Here is a 22,304-nt window from a genome sequence, read left to right on the forward strand (position 1 = left end):
TATTCGGAAAACAGCTATCTCTATCGCTAGTAGTTAGAATTGTCCAGTATCCACTGCAAAAAGTAGGTAGTACGGGCGTACACCGACGGTATACCGATGCTACATCCGGCAGAATCACCAAACGATACGATGCCCACCTGAAGCGGTCCTAGCACGGTGCTCACCGTTAGTGGGCCGCCCGAATCCCCGAAACAGGGTGACCGTCCGTTAGCGCCACTCATGCAAACATTCTCGGGCGACAGGTAAGGCGTAGGCCAAAAGCTCGAACAGTCGCCGTTCGACAGGATCGAGTTCGAGGTGTAACGCACAAAGTTTGAGGTGGAACCCGTATCAGAGGTACGCCCGTATCCAGACACCGTGCCCAACATGCCGGCGAACGTGCGCGTATCGGAGAGTGTAGGCAAACGGACCGGTTGTATGCGATAGGTGTAGCTGATGGGTGTGTTGAGCAGTACCGTGGCTATGTCGTTACGCAGCGTTAACGGCGTATACCCGGGATGGACCGTTATGCCGGATGTATCGAAACGAATTCTTTGCTGTTCCGGTTCGACGATGCTTCGATCGTAAGCACCCAGGATAGCCGTACCACCGGTAGCCAGAACTAACGGTGACAACGCCACACAGTGAGCCGCCGTCAGAATGTAGTTGTTAGTGAGGATAGTGCCACCACAAAGGGTCGTTCCGATGGTGAACTCCGGAAGTAACAACGCGAGGTACGGGATCTGGCCCGGTATAGCCACGAAGCCATTCGTGACGGCTTTGCGGGCGATAACGGCGTGGCGGTACTTTTGTAACTCCGCCGGCAATCGCGTCCAGTAGTGATCAAAGTCCTCGATCGGCCGTATGCTCGACCAATCTATCTCACCATCGATGGCAGCCTTTTGCTCCGTTGTCTCACCACTCGTTAGTCCAACTACAAGCAACAGCAGCAGCAGCGGCACACAACTAGTGAACGACATCGCTAGACAATTCTAACAGTCTAATGACTACCACGGATCTCAATCCAATCCATTTATATAGCAATTCCCGATGTCAAGCAATCAGTAGCACTCCGGTTGATCAATCAAAAATTTGCAAATAAATTGAAACAAAAGAAAACATTGCATATCATTAAAGCCAATGACCCGATTTCGCTCGGACGATGGGAGACTAACAAAAGCGTGCCTGACAGGTGATAACAGGCGGCTATAATCAGCCAGTGTTGCAAAGAAGACCAAAGATACCTGGAAGAGATGAGAGGCTATAGCCACTTATCTGCTCGAACGAAAAGAAGTTTGTTGCTTGGAGTAGAACATGTCGCGTTACACTTGGAACGTGACAAGATAGAGAAAGGGCTTGTCATTGTAAATTCCTTTAACTGTTCAATGCTTGCTGATTTCGTAATGCAAACTTAAGGGGCGGCTTCGGTATTTATTTGTTTGTAACACATATTTTTAACATTTTTCCCTGAATGCTGATCCTTTCATGAACATTATGTAAAATTTTTGGATCAATCGAAGAAAAATTAAAAAAGTTATAGATTTTTTTAAATCCGCGCTTCATACAAGGCTTCACTCAACTCGCTACTTGGAAGAGCGTTTGCCAAAACCAACGTTTTCAAAGTCGGTGTCCGTCGTACCGTAAAAAATACTGCACCGATTGATTTGAAATTTTTAACGCATAATCTGTACAGTCTTTGCCACGTAGCTCTGGCGAGATTTCATGAAAATTGTTGATACTTTTTTTTAAAAACAATTCTCTAAAAATCGTATTTTTAGACAAAATGACAAAAAGCATCACTTCAAAAATCTACCAAAAATCGAAAAATAAAATGTTCAATAAAAACTTGACGAGGCTACCTGGATAAACTTCTAATCTATCAAAAGAATATCGATTTGTATTTTTCTGATGATCCATCGCGTAGCTACGATAGGCACCGTTTTTGGTGCTAATCAAAAGATTTGCCCCTTAAGACTTAAGCGACGAACCCGGTTTGTTCATTGATCCATCATCCATCGTGATCACACTAATCACTTTTTCAACTTCCAAATGCTGCCAAAAATTAAAAAAATTGGAATATCAAGAAAAACTAGACCTGGATAAACTTATAATCTATCAAATTAATATCGATTGGTATTTTTCTGATGACCCTTCACGCAGTTACGATGGGCACCGTGAAAAATACCTTTTCGCAGACGCACCTTCATAAATTTGATGCCATGCATGAAGTTTTAAACAAATCTTCCCCATAATAGAACTAAACATTCTTTGAAAGTTGTAGTTTAATATGCCATCCACTTGAAAAAATAAAATTGAATAGTTGCGTCACAAAAAATCGTAAAAAATGATCTTGTTTTTTCTCCAGAAATTACCGAGCCCCCCTTAAGAACGGATCGATGGCTTCCCACCTGATACTATCTAATCTTATCTTCTACAGTATCCAAAGACAATATTTAGGTGCTGCAGAGACATAAAAATCCTTTGTCCTGTCCTTTGATTTTTGAATCATGAATTTCCGAACGAAACAATTGCATCCTTAATGCTAACTATACGTAGAGATGAACCAACTAGTTTTAATATTATTAAAAGTACATATTTATTGAAAGACCATCATAATCACATTTCTCTAGCTCCGTTTCTAGGAGGCAAATACGTAGTCCGAATTTTCCTCGATCCAGTCCCGATAGTGCGATACGCGTACCCAAACTGGAGGTGCTCCCGAGGCACAACCAGCGGCCGAAACGAACGAGGTGATGCCAACCTGAACACTTTCTCCCTCCACAACCACAGCCAACGGTCCACCGGAATCACCGTTACAGGAAGAGGTTCCACCGGCCGGACTCAAACAGATATTCTGCTCCGAGACCAGATCCGTAGACCAGAATTCGTTGCACTTGGCGTTTGAGAGGATCGGATTGATCGTAAACATCAACACCCGCGATGGAATCGGGTTATAGTCTGAGGTACGTCCGAATCCTGACGCGATTCCTTGTAATCCAGCAAAGTCACTATGATCGGAACGTGCAGGGAGAGCGATCGGTTGAACGCGATCATTGAAGACAGCAGGAATCGGTAGCCGAACGGTAGCGATATCGTTACGGATCGTGAATGAATTGTAGCGCGAGTGAGCGGTGATGCAGGATTGAGGAAATTCAATCCTCTGCTGTGATTCTTCCTCTTCGGATCGATCATGGGCCCCAAGGATGGCAATACCACCGAGAGCGAGCTCACGATCACTGTCGAGGACACAGTGAGCCGCGGTCAAAATGTAATTCTCCGTGATGATCGTTGCACCGCACAAACCCGTGCCCTGGGAGAAGTTGCTAAGAAGTGCAACCTGATACGGAAACTGTCCAGGATAGGCCTCCGAACCACCGATGATACGTTTGCCAGGATGACTGTAGCGCAATGTTTGCACATGGGCTGGAAGACGTTGCCAGTAGTGATCGAACTCTTCAATCGGTTTCACCTGCGACCAATCGATGTTGGGCAACCGACGATGGGCACTGACACCAAGGGCCAGCAGACCAAAGGTGATGAACGCTATAACGATACGCATGCTGCTGCTGGTCTCTCACTGCTAATGGCTACGATGAAACTGATGATCAAATGAATTAAGTGCCGTGGCTTTTATACAACTCTTCTACAACACAACAAACAAGGAATATCATCAATAACGAGTTGAATGGCAGTAGTATGGCACGTGGCGTTGCCATAATCAAAGTATCATAAAGATTGTGATAACGGAGATTTCCCATTGGTATCGTTCTTGTCGTGACTATCTACGTTAAGTGCATCCTTGCGCCACAATTGGATTAGTACCAAAGAAAGTGATCTAAGCCAACAGTTACGTTTTGTCCACTTATCCAACAGCTGATCTGGTTGCGTACTTGGGGCAAAATCCATTGGTAGCTTCTATTTGTTGGTTGAAGTGGTAGATTATTAAAACAATCAAATAAACAAGCGATGTAAGACACTGATGTCAAGTATTGGGAATGTGGCACTAGGCAGGAAAACACCTCGAAAGTCCCTCAGTGGAGCCATCGTCATGAGCTGTTTAATCAGCATCGTTCCTGGGGCACATTAGTTGAATAAGAGGTACGTTTTTGATATAGTGGGTTGGGGAGTGTGAAGATCAAAACTTTAATTAAAATAGTTCCTATGCTCCGATTTACATCAAATATGATTCGTTCGTTTATATAATTTGCTGGCTTTATTGTGGTAATTTTACTATAGTCCTCTCATAGAAGGTTCGTTTGGTTTCGGCGAAAATCTGAAGAAAACGTTTTTACAGACATTTCTTGATTCCAATTTATTGCCATTAGGAACATTCTTCAAATGCGCAAAAGAGATGGTAATCGCTTAATCCCTAAATTCAACTAAATTTTAGATACATTGGAACATTCCTACTAGCAATCGGTGTTTCTGACAATCCATTACATAATCGAGTTGCTTTGCGTTGTCCTGATAGAACACGAGATACCTCTTCTGTTGATCGATTCTGGCCATTTCTGGTCGCTAAATTCAAAGGATCCAGATCTTTAGAATTAAGATCTTAAATTAGCGTTTGATTGTACAAAAATAGCTCAATAACATATTATATGATTTGAATCCTCCAAATACACTCTTGTATTTGGGCCTTCTTGGAGGTTTAGTTGCCATTTGAACCATTTCAACATGCTTTTAGCATGATTTTTTGACAAAATATGGTAGCATTTCATTCCTTTATCATCACCAATCACTGTTCGTTTCGGAGATACCTCGAATTCATTCCGTTTGGCTTACATGGAAAATTTGGAGATGGAAATGCGATTTTGTGTCGATTGATCTGTTATCAAATCTCGAGTGAATTATTTAAACCAGCCTTACGCCAATACCTTTATAAAATGTTATAATCGATCATTAGCTCCTGGGTTTTTCTCGTTCAGTCGGGACGAGCCCGTATTTATTGTACAAAATACAATGGCCCCGCTTCCCTCGCTCTCAGCCCCTGGGAATTAGCTCCTGGGTGATAATTTGACTACTGTCATTCCCGTTTATTTTCAGCAATTTTGTAACTTTATTGCCATGTTCAACGTTGGATCTTCCTGCACAAGATGTATGTTTAACACTAAAAATCCCGAGGTTGGAAGGACAAATCCGAAGCCAAGCATTTAAATGTGTTTACAAAGCTCAGCATTTACAAGCAAAAGTTTTTTTTTATTAGAAACAGTATCGCCTGCATAAAAACCATGCAAAGTTTTGAAATTTCGCATTCGTCGAACCAAAAGTGTGAAATGCATCGACTTTTTTCGAAATTCACGGAATTCTAGCTAATATTGATGATGCAATTATGCCATCTTTTGAGGGTCATGTTCCTACTTAAGATTTTAGATATTTCGAACATAGACATATAGAAGGGATTTAGAATTTATAAAGATACATATTTATTGAAAGTCCATCATAATCACATTTCTCTAGCTCCGTTTCTAGGAGGCAAATACGTAGTCCGAATTTTCCTCGATCCAGTCCCGATAGTGCGATACGCGTACCCAAACTGGAGGTGCTCCCGAGGCACAACCAGCGGCCGAAACGAACGAGGTGATGCCAACCTGAACACTTTCTCCCTCCACAACCACAGCCAACGGTCCACCGGAATCACCGTTACAGGAAGAGGTTCCACCGGCCGGACTCAAACAGATATTCTGCTCCGAGACCAGATCCGTAGACCAGAATTCATTACACTCCGCATTCGAAAGGATCGGATTGATCGTAAACATCAATACCGTCGATGGCTCCGTATTGTAGTCCGAGGTACGTCCGAATCCTGACGCGATTCCTTGTAATCCAGCAAAGTCACTATGATCGGAACGTGCAGGGAGAGCGATCGGTTGAACGCGATCATTGAAGACAGCAGGAACTGGTAGCTGAACAGTGGCGATATCGTTACGGATCGAGTTGGAATTGTATTGTGGATGAACGGAGATGCAGGAAAAGGGAAATACATTCCACTGTTGTGACTCTTCCTTTGCTGTACGATTGTGAGCCCCGAGGGTGGCAAAACCGTGAAGAGCAAGCACGCCATCCATACCGACGACACAGTGAGCCGCGGTCAGAATGTAATTCTCCGTGATGATCGTCGCACCACACAAACCAATACCCTCTAAGAAGCTGCTATAAAGCGCGACCTGATACGGGAACTGTCCAGGGGAGGCCTCCGAACCACCCATGATACGTTTTGCGGGCTGATTGTAGCGCAGTGCTCGTAAATGGGGCGGTAACCGTTGCCAGTAATGATCGAACTCTTCGATCGGTTTCACTTGCGACCAATCGATGTTGGGCAACCGACGATGGGCACTGACACCAACGGCCAGCAGACCAAAGGTGATGAACGCTATAACGATACGCATGCTGCTGCTGGTCTCTCACTGGTAATGGCTATGTTTAAACTAGTCATGAGCTTTACGTCAGGCCTTTTATAACACCTCTCTTAATTTTTAAAGGAGTACAGGGAATAGTATGAGACAAGTGTGTTACAATCAAATCCTGATAAGGGTTTCGATAATGGAAGCGACTAATTTTCTGCCTGCTAAAAGGATCTCTGAGCTAATTATATGATCATCTTCCGTTCCCTGGTCACCGAAAGCTCAACTGATCGCGCGCGTCGTTAAACAATCTTAACATTTCCTTCCTATCCTTCTTGTTCTTTTAGAGAACAAAACATCTTAGTTAGGGTTGTTTGCCCGTGTAGTGGGGTATCTTTGAACCCGCCGAACAATAAAATCATTAGAAATAAAACAACTGTTGATTTATGTCTTTTAATAGTTTTTTTTTGCTGAAGCAAAAGATACCTTGCAGAATCCAGATATGGCTTGCAAAATTACAGGGTACGTCATCAGAGGCTTTTTCATTTTCTCATTTTAAAGTTGAATAACTCTGACATTTTTAAGCTGATTTTGGAAAATGAACAAGTTTTATTTAGGTTCTTCTATTCCATTTTAGTAATGTATCACGTTAAAAGGCGCTATGACGACGCTGCACTTTTTTCTATGGTTTCTATTTGAAAAATAAGGTTTATGCTAACAAGTCAAAGACTATGAAACAACTTTGGGGGGGGACTTCGGTATTTTCGGGCCAAAAAAAGGCCTTTTTTGACGATTTTTTGTGACGTAACCATTCAACTTTATTCATGCAAATAAATGTCATATTAATCTACAACTTTTGAAGAATATTTGATATAGTTTTGAGCAACATTATTTGGAAAAATTCATCCGTGGCATCTAGTTTTGGTAGGCATGTCGTCGTAAAGGTACTTTTTACGGTGCCCATCGTAGCGACATGACGGGTCATCTGAAATATACAAATCGATATTCGTTAGAAAGATTATAAGTTTATCTAGGTAGTCCCGGAGAGTTTTTGTTGATGTTCCTGTTTTTCGATTTATGGCAGATTTTTGAAGTTGAAAAAGTGATGCTTTTTGCGATTCTGCAAAACAAACAAGCTTTACATAATTGTTTAAAAAAAGTATAAACAATTTAAATGATATTTCAACGGGGCTACCTGGCAAAGAGTGTACAGATCATGTGTTAAAAATTTCAAATCGATCGCTTAAGTAGTTTTTACGGTACGATGGGCACCGACTTTGAAAACGATGGTTTTGGGGAGCGCTGTTCAAAGTAGCGGGCTGCATGGAGCCTTGTACGAAAGGCGGATTTTCAAAAATCTGTATCTTTGTCAGTTTTTCCTCGATTGATCCAAAACTTTTGCACAATACTCTTGAAAGGATCAGCTTTCAGGGAAAAATGTTAAAAACGTGTGTCACAAATAAAAATTAAATACCGAAGTCCCCCCTTAAAGCAAATGTTAGAGCTGAAATTGCCAACATAACTCCCTAATTGTTGTTAAAACAATGTAAAATGCCCCAAAAAGAGCCTCTTTTTGTATATCGAATAAAGGCGGTCATTTGATCGATATCATATTGTGAGCATGGCACAATAAATGGCATAGAATAACCTAAATAAAACTGGTTTATTTTTTAAAATCTGTTGAAAAATGACAGAGTTATACAACTTTAAAATAGGAAACATCCTGATGGCGCACCCTGTAGATTGAATACAGTTAAAGCTGATGAGTATAGTAGTTGTTGAACATAATGAGTCATTTAGAACCCAAAGCAACGTATCGCCGTAACGTTAAATGAGAACTTCTTCCTTTTTTACTGACCGTTATTTTGTTCCTCCCACTATGCTTGCAAAAATCCCTCCTACATCGTTACATACAAAAAAGCATCTTACACACAGCAAGAACAATCTGCTGGCAGGCAACAGACCCGAAACATGCGTGAAAACACTGTCATCGCGCCGATGAACAGAGAACTTCCGAAACGCTATCTTCAACCAAACTATCCCTCTAAACAAACCGAATTGTTTTGTCGTCCACCTGGGGACTTGGGAATTCACAACCGCATGGGGACAGCTGGAAAGGGGGGGAGCAGCAGAAGTCAAACGCGATACGCCAACACCTCTGATAATGATCATACATAAACGCCACATCGTGAGTATCAATTTGTGGCTCTCTTCCACCGCCACTACGAAAGGGCGCCATAAATGGAGCGTGTTTTGGGTTGGCTCGGGCCGGAGAAACCCATGCCGTCACCGTGAAAGCGACTACGGCAATTAGAAATGAATCACCAAGAAGTCGCGAGGGTTTGCAGCAGAACCACGGAATCCAGTGTCCAATGATTCACTGGGCTAATGGCGTACTCTTCTAATACCACACCTTTATTCCACAGTAGCACAAGGAAGCGCACCTGGCGTTCCGTACATCTCCGATGGACCATTCTGCCAGTGGAGCGCGACCAGAGTGAGACCTCCCGATAAGAGTGATCTTATCGATGGTCTACGATCGCTCCGCATACAACACAACAAGGTGCTCTGTGCGTCGTATGTTCAAAATTCCGATAAAACTGTCCGCCACCGTCGCAGCAGCAATGTTTCAGCTCGATCGAACGGTGAAACGTTAGAGGAAGTCCAGCAGCATCGGCAGCAGGATGCCCTCGAGTCCGTGCCGTGCCGTTATTCTAGTGCTTCTGGGGCTCTCCGTGTGCCCTCCGCCCACCACAACAACAGCAACAGCAACCAGAACAGTCGCCAGTGGTCCACGTCGTGCTATCGGTACCTTCTGGACGACCATCAGGAATGCATCGTCCTCGTCCGTTGGTGGTTTCGTGTCCGCATCTTCCTCCTCCTTCCAGTACCGCCCAACGCTAGTGGTTGACCGGAGTAAGGTGGCCGGTGGGACGATCGCTGGTAGCGAACAATTCCCCTATCTGGTCGCCATTTTGCTGAGCTTCGGTGATGGTTCGGAAACGCTGTGCGGTGGATCGATTCTCTCGGAGCGTTTTCTCCTCACGGCCGCCCACTGTCTGTACGGTATGCAGGAGGCGACGATCGTCGCCGGCCTCAACTCGATCCATCTCCCAGTGGACGCCGGAGCGAGTGGTGCCGTAACGATCAGCATCAGTCCAGCCAACGTCATCATGCACCCCGGGTACGATCCGGTCGATATACTGAACGATATCGCGCTGATCCACCTTCCGCATCCACTCCCCCTACACTCGCCCCGTATCCAGACGATCCGGCTCCCAACCTGGAGCAACGCGTACACCGATCTCACCGGGTACGACTCGATCGTATCCGGTTGGGGTATCCAGTCGAACGAGGATTTTGCTGAGGCGGGAAGCGCCGATGAGGCACGTCTCGAACTCCGTTACGCCAACAATGCGATCGTACCGAACGAAATCTGTCGCCGGGTGTACGGTGCGCTGATACGCAACCAGCAGATCTGTGTGTCGGGCGAAGGGGGCCGCAATCCGTGCCAGGGTGATTCCGGTGGTCCACTGACGGTCGAGTTCGATGGGCAGCGCCTGACGCAGGTCGGCATTGTGTCGTACGGGTCGATACGGGGTTGCGAGAAGGGCGTACCGGGGGTCTATACCCGCGTTTCGTCTTACATCGAGTGGATCGTCTACCATACGGACGTTCTACCGTAGGAGCCCGGGAGTATCCGCGAATACCTAGAAGAGTGGTGGTGGAAGACGAATTAGAAAATGTTACCAATAAAAAGAGCACACCATCGGTTTACTAGTCTTAAGGATCACTGCTACTGCTACTGCTACTGCTGCCTGGCACCACGATTCGAGTTGTCTCTTGAGGTCAGAAGTGGGCAACATACGCTCAATGTTATACACCAATATTTTATTGAACGTCTGTGGGCAGCACAGTCATCAAGGTTCTATCAATCCAGGGCCACAGACGCGTTAATTTTAGATGTGAGTCCCGGTGCCGGAAATAATAAAAAAGGGACAGAAAAGAAGTTAAAATTGAAGTTGGCCGAAAGGGGACACACGAGCGCCTTTAATAGCCTTCTAGATTAAAGCTAAGAACACTTAATATTGGGCCGCATTCTTTTATTCACTGTAGCGCTCCTAGTGGTCGCTTTGCTACCCTGGTGGTGTCTTTTAAAAAGGTCAAGGTCTTTTATTTTAGTGATAAAAAATGTGCCATATTCGTACCATACCTTCAAAAGTAATCGCCGATGAAACGCGAAGGCTGCAAATAAGTCTGCACACTCACTATGAAAACGCATTTGACTGGAGTAAAAACCCACGTAAAACTGCATTTTACCAAAAACCAGGAAACATATACGGTGGTAGACATTCGTATAGCCGCACCTAGAGGCTCAGGAGTAAAACGGCAATCAATTACAAACGGATGCATTTTTTGACGGTATCAAACTTTTACTGTGTTACTACACATGTGACTAGTATACAAGTAAAATTTGGTTTAGATACGTGGGTAATTGTGAGTGCTATGTGTCAAAATGTGAGTAATCGTCAGATTGCAGCTGTTTTAAAATGGACATTCGTATAGCCGCACTGAAAGAAAAAACATACTCCGCAAAATTCGTTAACACGTATTTAATGGTTGTATTTTTTGTTCAATAGTAGAACTATTCTAGATTATTTTAAGCTTTAGAAATGCTCTTTTGATAACACCCTGGCTTTTAATATTTTCTTTAAATAATGCGCCCAGGGTAACTGACAAATAAATAAAAAATGACAAAAAATCAAGCTATTTTTGATAACCTGCAAATCTAATCGCTCTTTTGTTTCAATTATCGGTTGGTATAAGAAATCCATCCATAATTTCCTACGGAAAATATCCAAAAGGATGGTTAAGCCTCTATCGAAAACGATGAAAATAGTTTTCTAAGGGACAAAAAGTCAGTTTTAGCATGAATCAGCCAGAAATTGGCAACCTTTTGGGCAATTTAAAGGAACTATGGATGGACCAGTAATAAGCAGACGCATTTTATACATAACGGATCATAAACAAATTATAATATTGGGAGAAAACTCAAAGCAAAGCCAAAGTTAATTAATGCCCAAAACGACCACCGGCTCATTTACCCTAAATTTGGTAACGTAGGTAAAATAAAAGCAAAATGAAGTTCTTTTCAAAGCAAATAAGTAATTTCTTGATAATTTGGATGGATAGAGCCGATATTAGCATGATTTGAACCATGAGTGACCCACCATACCACATCGAAAGTCAAAGAAAAAAATCGTTGGTAAGGGTTTGATGTTTGCTGTAACTTTCTTATCACGTACAGCTTTCCATTTTTTAAATTTCAACTCAAATGTATTCAGGGATGTAAACAGAGCCTTTGCAAGACATTTTTATTCATCTATCGGGGATTGAAGCCTTTTATTACAGGACAATAACATATCAATTAATTTTCACCAACAATTGAATGCATGGTTTGGAGACAAAAATATCCCTTTATCCAAGTGTGTATTATGCATTTCTTATTGCAATTACATAAAAAAGCGTTTTGGTTTTTATTTGGATTGATTTCTTAAAAAAATCGGTAAAATAAAAATATTTCAAGTTTAAGTCAGGTCATTGACGACTGTTACACTTAAATTGAATAGCAAACCCATTAAATCTTATCGGAACCCATGGCAAATTATAGTTTTGGATTTGTTAGAAATGTAGGCAGTAATAAAAAATACCAACTTGCAGATTGCTTCGTAACAACTATTTGAAAAATATGTTTTTCATAAGGTGCGGCTATACGAATGTCCATGTGAAATTGGAAAATTTTCTCATATTTTCTCGAAAACAAGTCCTACACGTTTTTCGTCAATATGTGTTGTAAACAACGATAAAATAAACCTTTTGTATTATTCCAAATGAAAAAAGATCGGCTAGTTTGAGAGAAACGAGAAAAAAACTAGAAAAAACTACCTGCGGCTATACGAATGTCTACCACTGTATGACTTTAGCAATCTTTAGTAAAGTTTTAGGTCATTTGCACAGATAAAATTGTCCGTAAACTGCTCATTTGGAAAGCAATCTGTAGTTGTGGTTTGAAAGCGAAAGTTTTCATAACGGGACGGTCCATGAACGGCCGTTTGTACAAAGAAGAATGCCTGGAAAAGATCATTCTACTTTTTATTAAGTATCTTAAAGGTCGCGTTAACCTCTGGCCAAACTTGGCAAGCAGCCCAGAGATCATAAATTACAGCACAGAGATCATAAATTGGCATCGAAACAACAGCATTGATTTCATACCAAAAACCTCTAATCCACCAAATTGGCCATAGTTATTTTGGGCTATTATGGAACATAAACTAAAGAAACATTTTACACTGTTTAAAACAAACTGTAATGAACAAATGGTGGGAAAAAAATGGCCAATGAGTGATACTACTGTGTCACGAAAGTAAGATGACTGGGTACGGTATTTGGTCGTGTGAACGATTTTTTTAATTCTAGTATTTTTTGTAAGTTTTCAGAACTTTGATTGACATTCATGCCTAGTTTAACGTCAAAATAATGAATAGTATTTGAGATATGATTTTTTTTTTGTGAAGTACTAAAAGCGAATTCTTCGTTTTTTGATGTTTCGAAATTTATTGAGCATAGAACTTGCATAAAATTTGGTTTCCGGATAGGTAAGAAATGATGCAGAAAGCCTTTGGTCACTACGCCAAGATAAATAAAAAATATTTACAAGTGAGAAAAAGACTTCCAGGATGGTCAGGAACGTGTTGAAGACAAAGAAACGTCTTAGGTGACCATCAAACGTCAATAGACAAGCCTCACGCTCAACAAATCCACAGTTTGGCGTTAAAAAACCGTCAATTAACAATTAGAGACCTTGCTGATGATTTTGAGATATTCGTATAGTTCGTCAATTACATTTTGAAACATGTTTAAGACCTCAAACGCGTCAGAACTCGACTGTTACCGTTGATACCAGCGACTGGCATTGGTTTTCCGTGGCATTTTCCGTGACAATGTGTTGTCAAGTTTCCGACATACGCCTTATAAATCCGAGTAACCTACGACCAATAATATTGTGCAATAATTAAGGTGCGACACATTTCATTCCACCTCATAAAAACCCGATATCAGACGAGGGCGTAGCGGTATTAGTCGGGGGACTTGGCGTGGCAGATTAAAAACCAATTTTCGACCAAAGACTAAAACCACAAGCCACCACCTTATCGCGATAAACCACCCGAAAACCTTCTCGGTATCGAAGTCGGTTCTTCCTATCTCAGCTGGTCTTCAGGCACTACAGTTTGCAATCGCACCTCGATCCGGGTGCACGCGTCAGCCAGACAGAACCCACGAGATCACGATGAGAACATTCGGCACGGTGACCCTTCTGGCCCTGCTGGTGGCCGTTGCCTCAGCAGCGCGCTTCGAGGGAACAATCGATTGGAGTCAGGTACGACCGTTGGCTGAGTTTCCTCACATTGCCGCCCGTATCGAGCAGCTCAAGAGTGCCGAGTATCGAGCCGTGCACCGTGCACCATCATCTCGTATCGTCGGAGGATCGATTGCAAGCGCTGGACAGATTCCTTATCAGGTATGGCGCGGAGACAAGTTCAGATTCCAGTATCCGCAGTATCTATTTCCTCCACAAAATAGGCAGCCGTTCTGGCCAATATCGATGGTGGACAGGCGCTCTGTGGTGGTGTGTTGCTGTCGGCCATCTACGTCCTTACTGCGGGTGTTTGCGTCGATGGTGCATCCGGTGGTGTCGTCGTTCTCGGGGCCCAGAATCTACAGAACGAACAGGAAGCGGGTCAGGTCCGGTTAACGTTCACCGCTGGTGATGTCCGAGTGCACGAAGAGTTTCTGGCCGTCATCTTCCGCAACAATGTGGCCGTCATTCGACTATCGCAACCGGTCACGTTCAGTGATCGTATTCAACCGGTTCGCTTACCGGGCGCTACCGATACTCGCACGTTTGCCGGAATGCTGGGCACGGTCAGTGGTTTCGGGCGTACGTCCGATGCCAGTACCTCGTTCTCCGATGTGCTACGCTACGTCCGCAATCCCATCATGACCAACGCGGACTGCTTCGAGACGGCCTGGGGTGGACTGATCGATGCGCAGAAGCTTTGCCTTCAGTTCCTCAACACGCAGGCACCGTGTGAGGGTGATATCGGTGGTCCGTTGACCGTTGTGGACGCCGGTAGCACCCTGCTGGTCGGCATGTACTCGTTCGGTTCGGTGCTGGGCTGTGAGGTCGATTGGCCGACCGCCTTCGTTCGCATCACCTTCTACCGCCAGTGGATCGTCGCCAACACCGACGTAACGGTGGCCTAAACCGTTCCCAGGTGGCGGTGTTATGATGAGCAGCACGGATTATCAAATATTATTAGGGCGCAATAAACAACACAGCTCACCGGGAACCGGGGTTGATAAGATATACTGCCACCGGTGTCTAGCGGCGTGATCGTGGCACCGATGGTGACGGAGTAGAGTGATGAAATGATAATAAATTTGTGCGATCAATCGTGAGCATCCTGTTCTTGATGCGAATTTCATAATATTCCATAGACAGATGCCAATTTTTGTGCCTGTTTTCTTATGTTTGCTAATTTCTTATTCCCTTTCGAAAGAATCGGGCTGATGATTATGAAAATCGTTTCTTTTTTCGCCAGGATAGCTTTAGTAATCGATGTGTTGTACAAAAATGAACCAAAAACTTAAAATTTAATGGTTGTTAATTAAGAAATGCCCGTTGCCGTTGGTTTATTCTTACACTCGATACAAATTTTGGATCGATGGAACGGATCTCTTTGTGGATTTCCACCTATTATCTACCAGAATTTCTACCGTGGAAATCCGAATAATTTTGGAGGAAATGAAAATTGCCATGGACATCGGAAATGAAGGTGTTGTTACATGGTTCTAAAAAAATTGTGACCTGCAACAAAAATTCGTATGAAAAGAGTACAAGTGACCCTCGACTTGGGAGCATGATCGTTTACTTTGGAAAATATTTACTGATGAAGAAGAAATGTAGGAAATATGGAAATGCACATCGTGACGATTTCATTAATTCTAGTGCTGTGCAATAATAAAGAACAATGAATCAAACTGATACGATACGATACTCTAGGAATAATAGCCCTTGAGTATTCTTGTTGCGCGTGTATCGGATTATCGCAGTTTTAAACATCAGACGCTATTCGCTGTAAAAATCTTTTTATTAATTATAGGTTCTCATTGCTAATCAAAAAAGGAGAGAGGGATAGTATACTTTTTTTCATTTTGTATAATCACGTGTTTAAGTTTCTGGCACGTGCAATTCTTTATTTCACCGTTCAATTTTGAATTATTAAACCCCTAAAGTTATGCAACGCTTTCGTAACGCAGTATAACGCATTCCGCTGCGTAACGCTTATTCCAACGGCTGTCACTTTTTGAATCTCACGGATCAAAACAAACGTGCGCGGTACGCTTGGCTTGGATAGAAAAAGGGATATTTCTCTGTGAAAATGATAGAAAAAGGTAATAAAACAATCGCTCGCAGTAAAAAACTTCACTAATAATGATCACCTCTTTGCAGTCGATTCTGTGTACCGGACGAACATGCAAACATCCAAAACGCTTGAGGAACTCCGGGCGCTGAGTAAGTTCCGTCGATCATTCGCACTTCGGCGTATCGTTAACCTGCTTCTCCCCTTAACATCGGATACAGATGGCCGGAACGAGAAACTGCTGGCCGATTTCGGCATCGACGTGTTCTCGTTGAAAGACCCGGTGTCAGAGCTGCTGGAGCAGTTTGCCCAGATACGCCAGTACACCGGACTGGGAGTCGAGCGGCCCGACCTGTCCTTCCTGGACGAGTTCCTACAGCAGCGCGAGGCCAGACGGCTAGAGGCAAAGCTACAGTCGATCCAACTGCGATCCGAAATCGAAGCTCTACAGAACGCAGTCGAATGTGTCGAGAAAGAAACAAAACAACTGGAATGCTTTCTGGAGGAAAGTGAGGCGTTGGTCACGACCGGCGATCAGTACGAAAAGCGACATGCCTTGCTGGAGAAGAGCATCGAGCAAATCAAGGGCCGTCAGGTAAGAAGAAGCTACTATAAAACCACCAAGAAACCCCCGCGAATACTGAGGCAAACTCGTGGTGCTAATAACATCTACTTTCACTTCGTTTTACAGAAAGCCGTCTCGAACCTGTCGAACGAGATCGATCTGGATGAGCTGATCGCCAATGTGCGTCTGCTGGAGGAGGAAACTGCTTCGCGCCGGAATGAGAACTGAACCGGAATGTTCGTGAGGGGATTTGTAGGCTGCGTGTAACAGAGAACAAACAAATAACAATTCATGCTATTGCGCTGCCATTTCTCCCGGGAATCACCGGCAAGATCAGAGAGCCACATAAACGTTGTCAGATGCTGCGGTTGCTGTACAGTGATTGGCAGCGTCAGCACATAATGTGTCGCTGTCCTGGTTCATGTTTCACGGGGATTTTTAGCGCGACTACCTGGTGCAGTTACCGGGATCTTTCACAGGGAAACTAAAACCACCATCAGGTGATTCATGCAAAAGGCATTGCCGGAATTTCTTATCGGTAGGCCGACTGACTGACTAGGCTGTTGTTTTGGAAGCATGTTTGCCATAGGGATAACGGGGAAGAACACCCTTTGTGCTTGATTTAATATGTAAAATCGTAAAATGATTAAATATATAAAATAGATTGAAATATAATTGAACTTGTAAACATTACTACCGTTAGTGAAAAGCATGCATGCAGACGGTGAATTGGTGTAATACAATAAATAAAATAATGAAAACCGTCCTTCATGTAGCATTCAATCAACTAACAATCGATAAGCGATAAACGATCGTACGATAAACGATATGTGATATGAAAAACATGCTTACACTATAATCTAATAAAACAATGTGCAAAGGCATGGTACAGTCTTTAAGTGGAACTTGTTCGATCTTTTCGAAATGGTATAGCGTACGACAGAGCGAAAAATCTTACATCAGATCGGTATGAATTGTCTTTTAAATGAATCATCTGTCTTGTTTAACTGGCATAAAATTACTGTTTCCTAATTGAAGAAGGACAAACGCTTTTTTGTTTCAACCAAAAGGAAATCGTCTGACCTACCACTCCTTATCACGCAATATCTTCACACAGCAAAGAAAACGAAAATCAAACAACCAACATCGTTACACAGCAGTATTCATTCGTAGACGATTATTTTTTTTATTTTCACCAACTCACACTCTCCACTCCACTGGAGCCCTTCTGGAACATTAAATTGTTATCTTCCGATTTCCTATCTCTCATCTCTAGCATTGTATTGTTCCTCTGTCCCATCTCCCACTGGATTGGCAGCGATGGTCGGTCTGGCTGATTGGCAGTACCAGACACATTGTTGCTTCCGCAACATTGTAACAACCCGGGTCAGCGATATAAATCTGTACCCTCTCACATTCAGACGCGATCGATGTAGTCCGGCTCTCTGCTTTAGTGATTAATGGTTTTCTTCTTACCTTTGGACTTGCTTCTCTTTGGCATCACTTTACTGGATTCTGGAGAAGAGAGATAGAGCACAAAATGAGAACTAGAACGCGCTCCATACCGATCGGCAATACAAACGCGAGGATCGAATGTAGTGGGGAACGACTATTCTGCATCGCATACATCATGCAGATAGCCGTGGTAGAAGGTGAAGCAAAAGATGAAGCGAAACTATGGTAAGCATGCATGTGGTGCTGGCAAGCGGTATCCCTGCTGCTCCTCCTCCACCTCCTCCAATTCCTTCTTCTTCATCGACGGGGAGATCAACGGAGGTACAGTTGGATCCGTCACATTTCTTACCACCAAACATGTAACACTGCTCGAAGCTAGACCGCTTCAGGCCCGTAAAGACCGGCTGGTAGTTGTAGATGACATGCTGGTCGATCTGCGCCTCATCCCGGAACTGGTGATCATTGCGGCGCGTCTCGCCAATGAAGAAATCCGCAAAGTACTGGGCCGCCTGTATAGCGTTGGCCGTGTGCGAGATGTTCTTGTTTGAGATCCACTCGTAGATGTTCTTCTCCGGGTGAAACTGAATACCATAGAATGGATAGCTGGAACGAAACAGAAGAAGGATACATAGCGTAAAACACAGACTGGCATGCGAGCTGTGATTCTTACGTTTTATGCTCGATCGTGGAGATAAATTCCATCCCGTTCCAGTCACGATCGACGGACATTACGCGCCACGTGTCGTCCAGCCCGTACTCAGTCAGGTTCGCTTCGGTGACGCAGAACTGATGGAAATTGGCGGTCACTGGTTCGCGGCTCAGTATGTCGATCACCTCCTTCGGTGCCTTAGCGAACAATCGGCTGTCACGGAAATCATTTTTAAAATTCAGTGGCAACGCTTGGCTACTGGAGCTACAGTGGGCCCGATGTTCCACGCCATTGGCAGCCAGATAGGTAAGCAACTCGAATCCGAGACAGGTGCCCCAGAGTGGGAAGTAGTCACCGTTGTCGTTCAACCGGATCGCGTGATCGTAGATGTGGCGTCCGGCGTCCGCGTATCCGTGGCTCTGGTTGAACCAGGTGGCACCACCGGGAAAGAGTATCCCATTGACGTAGCTCATCATCTCTTCGTAGTACTCCGGTGGTTGATTGATCCTAGGCGAGACAACAATAAAAGATTGAATTATCGAATTGATGGTCTGGCAGAGCAAAAAGATAAACGTAACGTGCCTATTCGTACGTAGCTTGTAACAAATCGTGTACAATTCAAATCATGTAAATGGGTTCGATAACCAACAGTTTACCTTGGTGTAATTTGAATCTCCAAAGTACAAAGCACGGTTTGACACTGTTGCCACTAGAGTAAGCTCCACATTATCTTATCACACCCTCAGGAGACTCTTAAGATCTCTCATCCCATCTCACACACGGCATTCGATTTAAAACGGGGAATTCCTTAACCAGCATTCCGTATATTCCACAATAAAATCCTGATAGACTTACCAGATCGGTACGACACGGGCCCCAGCACCTTCGACGAACTTCACGTACGATGCTGCGATGTAACTATCGTAACCCTCATCCCCATAGTTCTGCGTCATCAAATAAGACAACTCCTGGGACAAGATGCCGACCACCGGCTTATCGTTCACCTGCGCTTCCGATGCTTCCTTTTGCCTCTGTACCAGCAACTGTTTGGCATCGACCGCGGCCAGAACTGCAACCACCACAACCACACACAACTGCATTACGCCGCTCTCATTGATAGCCATCATTTACGAAGATGGGATGACACTGTTTTTTCACATCCGACCTCACTCAAGCGCCAACTGATACTGTAAGCGTGTTGCGTCGAGCAACCGAATTTGAATTATAAAGCCTCTCGAGTGCGCCACCCCTTTTTACCGAGAGTGACGCGCGGTTTGCCGTGAGTATACGGTGGCCGATGGTGACAACATGTTTTCAACGCAATCAGCTCCCTGCTGGTGGAATTATTAATCGCTAACTCTCTGGCACAAGATGTCCAATCAAAGAGTAAAAAATAGGGCTCTCGCACGTGGCTGAGAGTGTGAGAGAACGAGAGAAACATGGAACGTGCAGAGCCACAGATGATGTGATTACCATAAAGTCTCTTCTTCGATAGAGGAAACAAATAGGACATATTGTCGACCAGCTTCCACCACCAGCACCAGCATGGCATTGGCATCACTCGATGGTTGATGAATGACTCTTATCGCCTCGCTACTGGGACTGGAAATCTATCACACATGCTGCTGCCAGTGTGCTTGGTGACTGCTTGTACAACGAAACAGCAAAATCGTTACGCAGTTCCTAACTGCGCTCGCTCTCTCACTACCATTCATCTTCTTTCCGCTATCACCATCGTGAGCATACGGAAACCGTTTCATGATGAACCGCATGAAGACAGCCATATGCAGACGACAAACAATTGTGGACATTTAGATCATTATTCGCTTCGCAAACTTACGCTCATCAGACACTACGTCGAATCGACGGAACAGTGAGGATCTGCTGTTACATCCGGCGGTCTCGGACCAGAAGAAGATCCTTTTCCTGGTTACGATCGAACGCCTCCGTCCTCCATAGTTCATCAGATTAATTCTTTCGGAATCGAAGCGGTTACATTCTCACCTACGATGGTCGACAGAATGATTTTTTGAAAGGATTAGTTTCGGACTGTTAAAGTAGAACCGGAGGGATCTTGGCACGATTGAAAAGTTTAGCGAAAAGCGCATTTCCTCACCTGCAGGCTCCCGGACATTTCGAATGTTTCAGAAGTGGTTCAAGGGCCATTAGGTTCAATTTTCTCATATTCGTATATTTTTGTTCGCTTTATCATCAGCCAGGGCACTTCAGATACGCTACTAGAGTGCCGTCTGAAGATCTGTGTTTCACATACTATCCGAGTTTTGTTGTTGTTGTTGCTGTTGTTAGTGTGTTTTGTTTGCTCCATTAACTTAACTTCCCATTCCCCAACCTTCCAGACACACACATTCATTCATTCAGGAGGAGGACACCCTCTTCCCTTCCCTTTTGCAATATTTATAGACTCGTTTCTTTTAATGCGAGTGAGTATATTTAAGTTCATGTTTTCTTTTCCTTCCTTTTCCCTGTGCTTGCTCTCCTCTGCTGCATGTGCTGATGGCAACAGCTCCAAAAACGTGTCCCTCCCTTCGTGTTCCGTACTCTTGCTTCGAAGATGATTAAAACACTACTAACGCGCCACAACACCCCCCCCCCCCCTTCCGATTCATGTGTTACGCAATGCTATTAATTATTTTGTGTTCTCGGTACTGTCCGTCTGTATGTGTGCATGTGTGTTTACAGGGAGCGAACAGGGATGTGGGAACGAGAGAGAGAGAGAGAGCGTGCTGTTGCTTTTTACCATTTATTATATTATCTTTTTGCTTCTTTATCTTAATACTAAACATCTCTCACATACACACACATACATGCGCGCTCACACACATACTCACACATACATTCGCTCTTGCTCGCTCTGATTGCCCTCTCCTATACACTCTCGATCAAACATCCATTCTTAAATATGTGTTCATCATTTGCATTATCCTCTAGCGCTCGACAGAGTGAAAAAAGAACCTTCCCCCCATTCCTTTGCTACATATCTTTTATGTCTGCATGGTTTATTGTTTGTGTGTGTGTTTGTGGTTTATCGATTTCTTAGGTAAATTTGCAACCTTCTCCATTTGTGTGCTTGCTGCTCCTACTGCACAAACCGGTGCTGCAGCTTGTCTCTTGTCACATCGGCTCAACATTCTCATGCCAGCGTTGCGTTATCAGGTAATTCAAATCCGTTATAATTTACTAATATAAACATTTACGCGTATCTGTTCGCCTCTCAATCAGGCGATGCTTGCGGCTTTTTTTTGTTTCTTTTCATCGTATCGTTTTCCTAAACGCCAGTGATGTCACTTCACAAAGCCGAGCACAACAGGTTGCGTTGCAAACATTGCACCATCATCATCATCAAATCAGAACGCACATGCGCTTATGTTGCTTAGAATGCTCAAATTTTTGCGCTTTGTCTTATATTACAATTACAGCAGTGTATCGGTCCCCCCTTGGTAATCTCCTTTGTCATCACGGCATTGCCTTATCCGTGTGCCCTATAGATTGAAAGGTTTTGCGGAAGCATAGCTACTGAAACAACAAACCGATCACGATGCTTTTGTAGAAGTTGATGCAAACGGTTCGAATAATAGAATAAAAAGGAAAACTCAACCGAAAGAAAAAGAACATCGAATTTAGTCTCTGCCAATACACGGCTACGTTGCTTCTATTGTATGCGCTAATAACTCTAAACGAAGTAGTGCTCATACTAACTTATCAATTCGTACTAGGCGCAATCGGTAAATCGAAGTGCTATGGGTAATGCTGCTGGAAAGCATTGGTTACACCAGTCTTTCAATCCGTAAACACACACACAAACACAC

At 43.7% G+C, this 22,304-nt stretch overlaps 7 protein-coding genes across 16 annotated transcripts in view; 4 read left to right on the plus strand and 3 right to left on the minus strand.

The window, feature by feature from the left end:
• Positions 1-22,304, plus strand: part of LOC126578312 (regulator of G-protein signaling 20) — a 268,141-nt gene that overhangs the window by 169,163 nt on the left and 76,674 nt on the right. The window lies entirely within an intron of this gene.
• LOC126576642 (transmembrane protease serine 9-like) lies at positions 27-6,412 on the minus strand. The gene is made up of 3 exons (XM_050237948.1): positions 6,279-6,412; positions 2,619-3,448; positions 27-945 (listed from the first exon to the last, which is right to left on the minus strand). Exons 1-3 carry the CDS (start codon positions 6,366-6,368, stop codon positions 27-29), a joined length of 1,839 nt encoding a protein of 612 aa, XP_050093905.1. The 5' UTR covers positions 6,369-6,412.
• On the plus strand, positions 9,008-10,009 carry LOC126578296 (brachyurin-like). The gene has a single exon (XM_050240719.1). It carries the CDS (start codon positions 9,008-9,010, stop codon positions 10,007-10,009), a length of 1,002 nt encoding a protein of 333 aa, XP_050096676.1.
• LOC126578299 (brachyurin-like) lies at positions 13,672-14,648 on the plus strand. The gene is made up of 2 exons (XM_050240726.1): positions 13,672-13,902; positions 13,965-14,648. The coding sequence occupies exons 1-2, from the start codon at positions 13,672-13,674 to the stop codon at positions 14,646-14,648; spliced, it is 915 nt and encodes a 304-aa protein (XP_050096683.1).
• On the plus strand, positions 15,692-17,139 carry LOC126578313 (uncharacterized). Its single transcript, XM_050240742.1, has 4 exons — positions 15,692-15,839; positions 15,898-15,960; positions 16,030-16,403; positions 16,500-17,139. The coding sequence occupies exons 1-4, from the start codon at positions 15,827-15,829 to the stop codon at positions 16,599-16,601; spliced, it is 552 nt and encodes a 183-aa protein (XP_050096699.1). The 5' UTR covers positions 15,692-15,826; the 3' UTR covers positions 16,602-17,139.
• Positions 17,536-19,709, minus strand: LOC126578294 (gamma-glutamyl hydrolase A-like). Of its 2 annotated transcripts, XM_050240718.1 has the most exons (4): positions 19,333-19,698; positions 18,499-18,984; positions 18,178-18,431; positions 17,536-17,888 (listed from the first exon to the last, which is right to left on the minus strand). In XM_050240718.1, exons 1-4 carry the CDS (start codon positions 19,602-19,604, stop codon positions 17,824-17,826), a joined length of 1,077 nt encoding a protein of 358 aa, XP_050096675.1. In that variant the 5' UTR covers positions 19,605-19,698; the 3' UTR covers positions 17,536-17,823. The 2 variants fall into 2 exon arrangements, with proteins under 2 accessions (XP_050096675.1, XP_050096674.1); XM_050240717.1 differs by lacking the exon at positions 17,536-17,888 and having other exon boundaries at positions 17,956-18,431; positions 19,333-19,709.
• The window catches only part of LOC126578282 (mucin-19-like), a 97,133-nt gene continuing 95,476 nt past the window's right edge, over positions 20,648-22,304 (minus strand). For all 9 annotated transcript variants that reach the window (XM_050240690.1, XM_050240692.1, XM_050240698.1 and 6 more), the window contains one exon: positions 20,648-22,304. This exon is cut by the window's right edge and continues 2,189 nt beyond it. The gene's annotated coding sequence lies outside the window, so the exon portion shown is untranslated.

This window comes from Anopheles aquasalis, chromosome 3 (genome assembly GCF_943734665.1).
Source record: "Anopheles aquasalis chromosome 3, idAnoAquaMG_Q_19, whole genome shotgun sequence".
Lineage (NCBI taxonomy): Eukaryota > Metazoa > Arthropoda > Insecta > Diptera > Culicidae > Anopheles > Anopheles aquasalis.

Bases quoted from the DNA above. Each gene is read 5' to 3' on its own strand.
- LOC126576642 (XM_050237948.1), bottom strand. From the start codon at position 6,368: ATGCGTATCGTTATAGCGTTCATCACCTTTGGTCTGCTGGCCGTTGGT. The intron at 3,449-6,278 runs GTGAAACCGATC...GATTGGTCGCAG, and splicing joins CCAACATCGATTGGTCGCAA to GTGAAACCGATTGAAGAGTT. The intron at 946-2,618 runs GAAACGGAGCTA...GTCGTTCACTAG, and splicing joins GACTACGTATTTGCCTCCTA to TTGTGTGCCGCTGCTGCTGC.
- LOC126578296 (XM_050240719.1), top strand. From the start codon at position 9,008: ATGCCCTCGAGTCCGTGCCGTGCCGTTATTCTAGTGCTTCTGGGGCTC.
- LOC126578299 (XM_050240726.1), top strand. From the start codon at position 13,672: ATGAGAACATTCGGCACGGTGACCCTTCTGGCCCTGCTGGTGGCCGTT. The intron at 13,903-13,964 runs GTATGGCGCGGA...TCCACAAAATAG, and splicing joins CTGGACAGATTCCTTATCAG to GCAGCCGTTCTGGCCAATAT.
- LOC126578313 (XM_050240742.1), top strand. The intron at 15,961-16,029 runs GTAAGTTCCGTC...CATCGGATACAG, and splicing joins TGAGGAACTCCGGGCGCTGA to ATGGCCGGAACGAGAAACTG. The intron at 16,404-16,499 runs GTAAGAAGAAGC...TTCGTTTTACAG, and splicing joins AGCAAATCAAGGGCCGTCAG to AAAGCCGTCTCGAACCTGTC.
- LOC126578294 (XM_050240717.1), bottom strand. From the start codon at position 19,604: ATGATGGCTATCAATGAGAGCGGCGTAATGCAGTTGTGTGTGGTTGTG. The intron at 18,985-19,332 runs GTAAGTCTATCA...TGTCTCGCCTAG, and splicing joins GCCCGTGTCGTACCGATCTG to GATCAATCAACCACCGGAGT. The intron at 18,432-18,498 runs GTAAGAATCACA...GTTTCGTTCCAG, and splicing joins TCCACGATCGAGCATAAAAC to CTATCCATTCTATGGTATTC.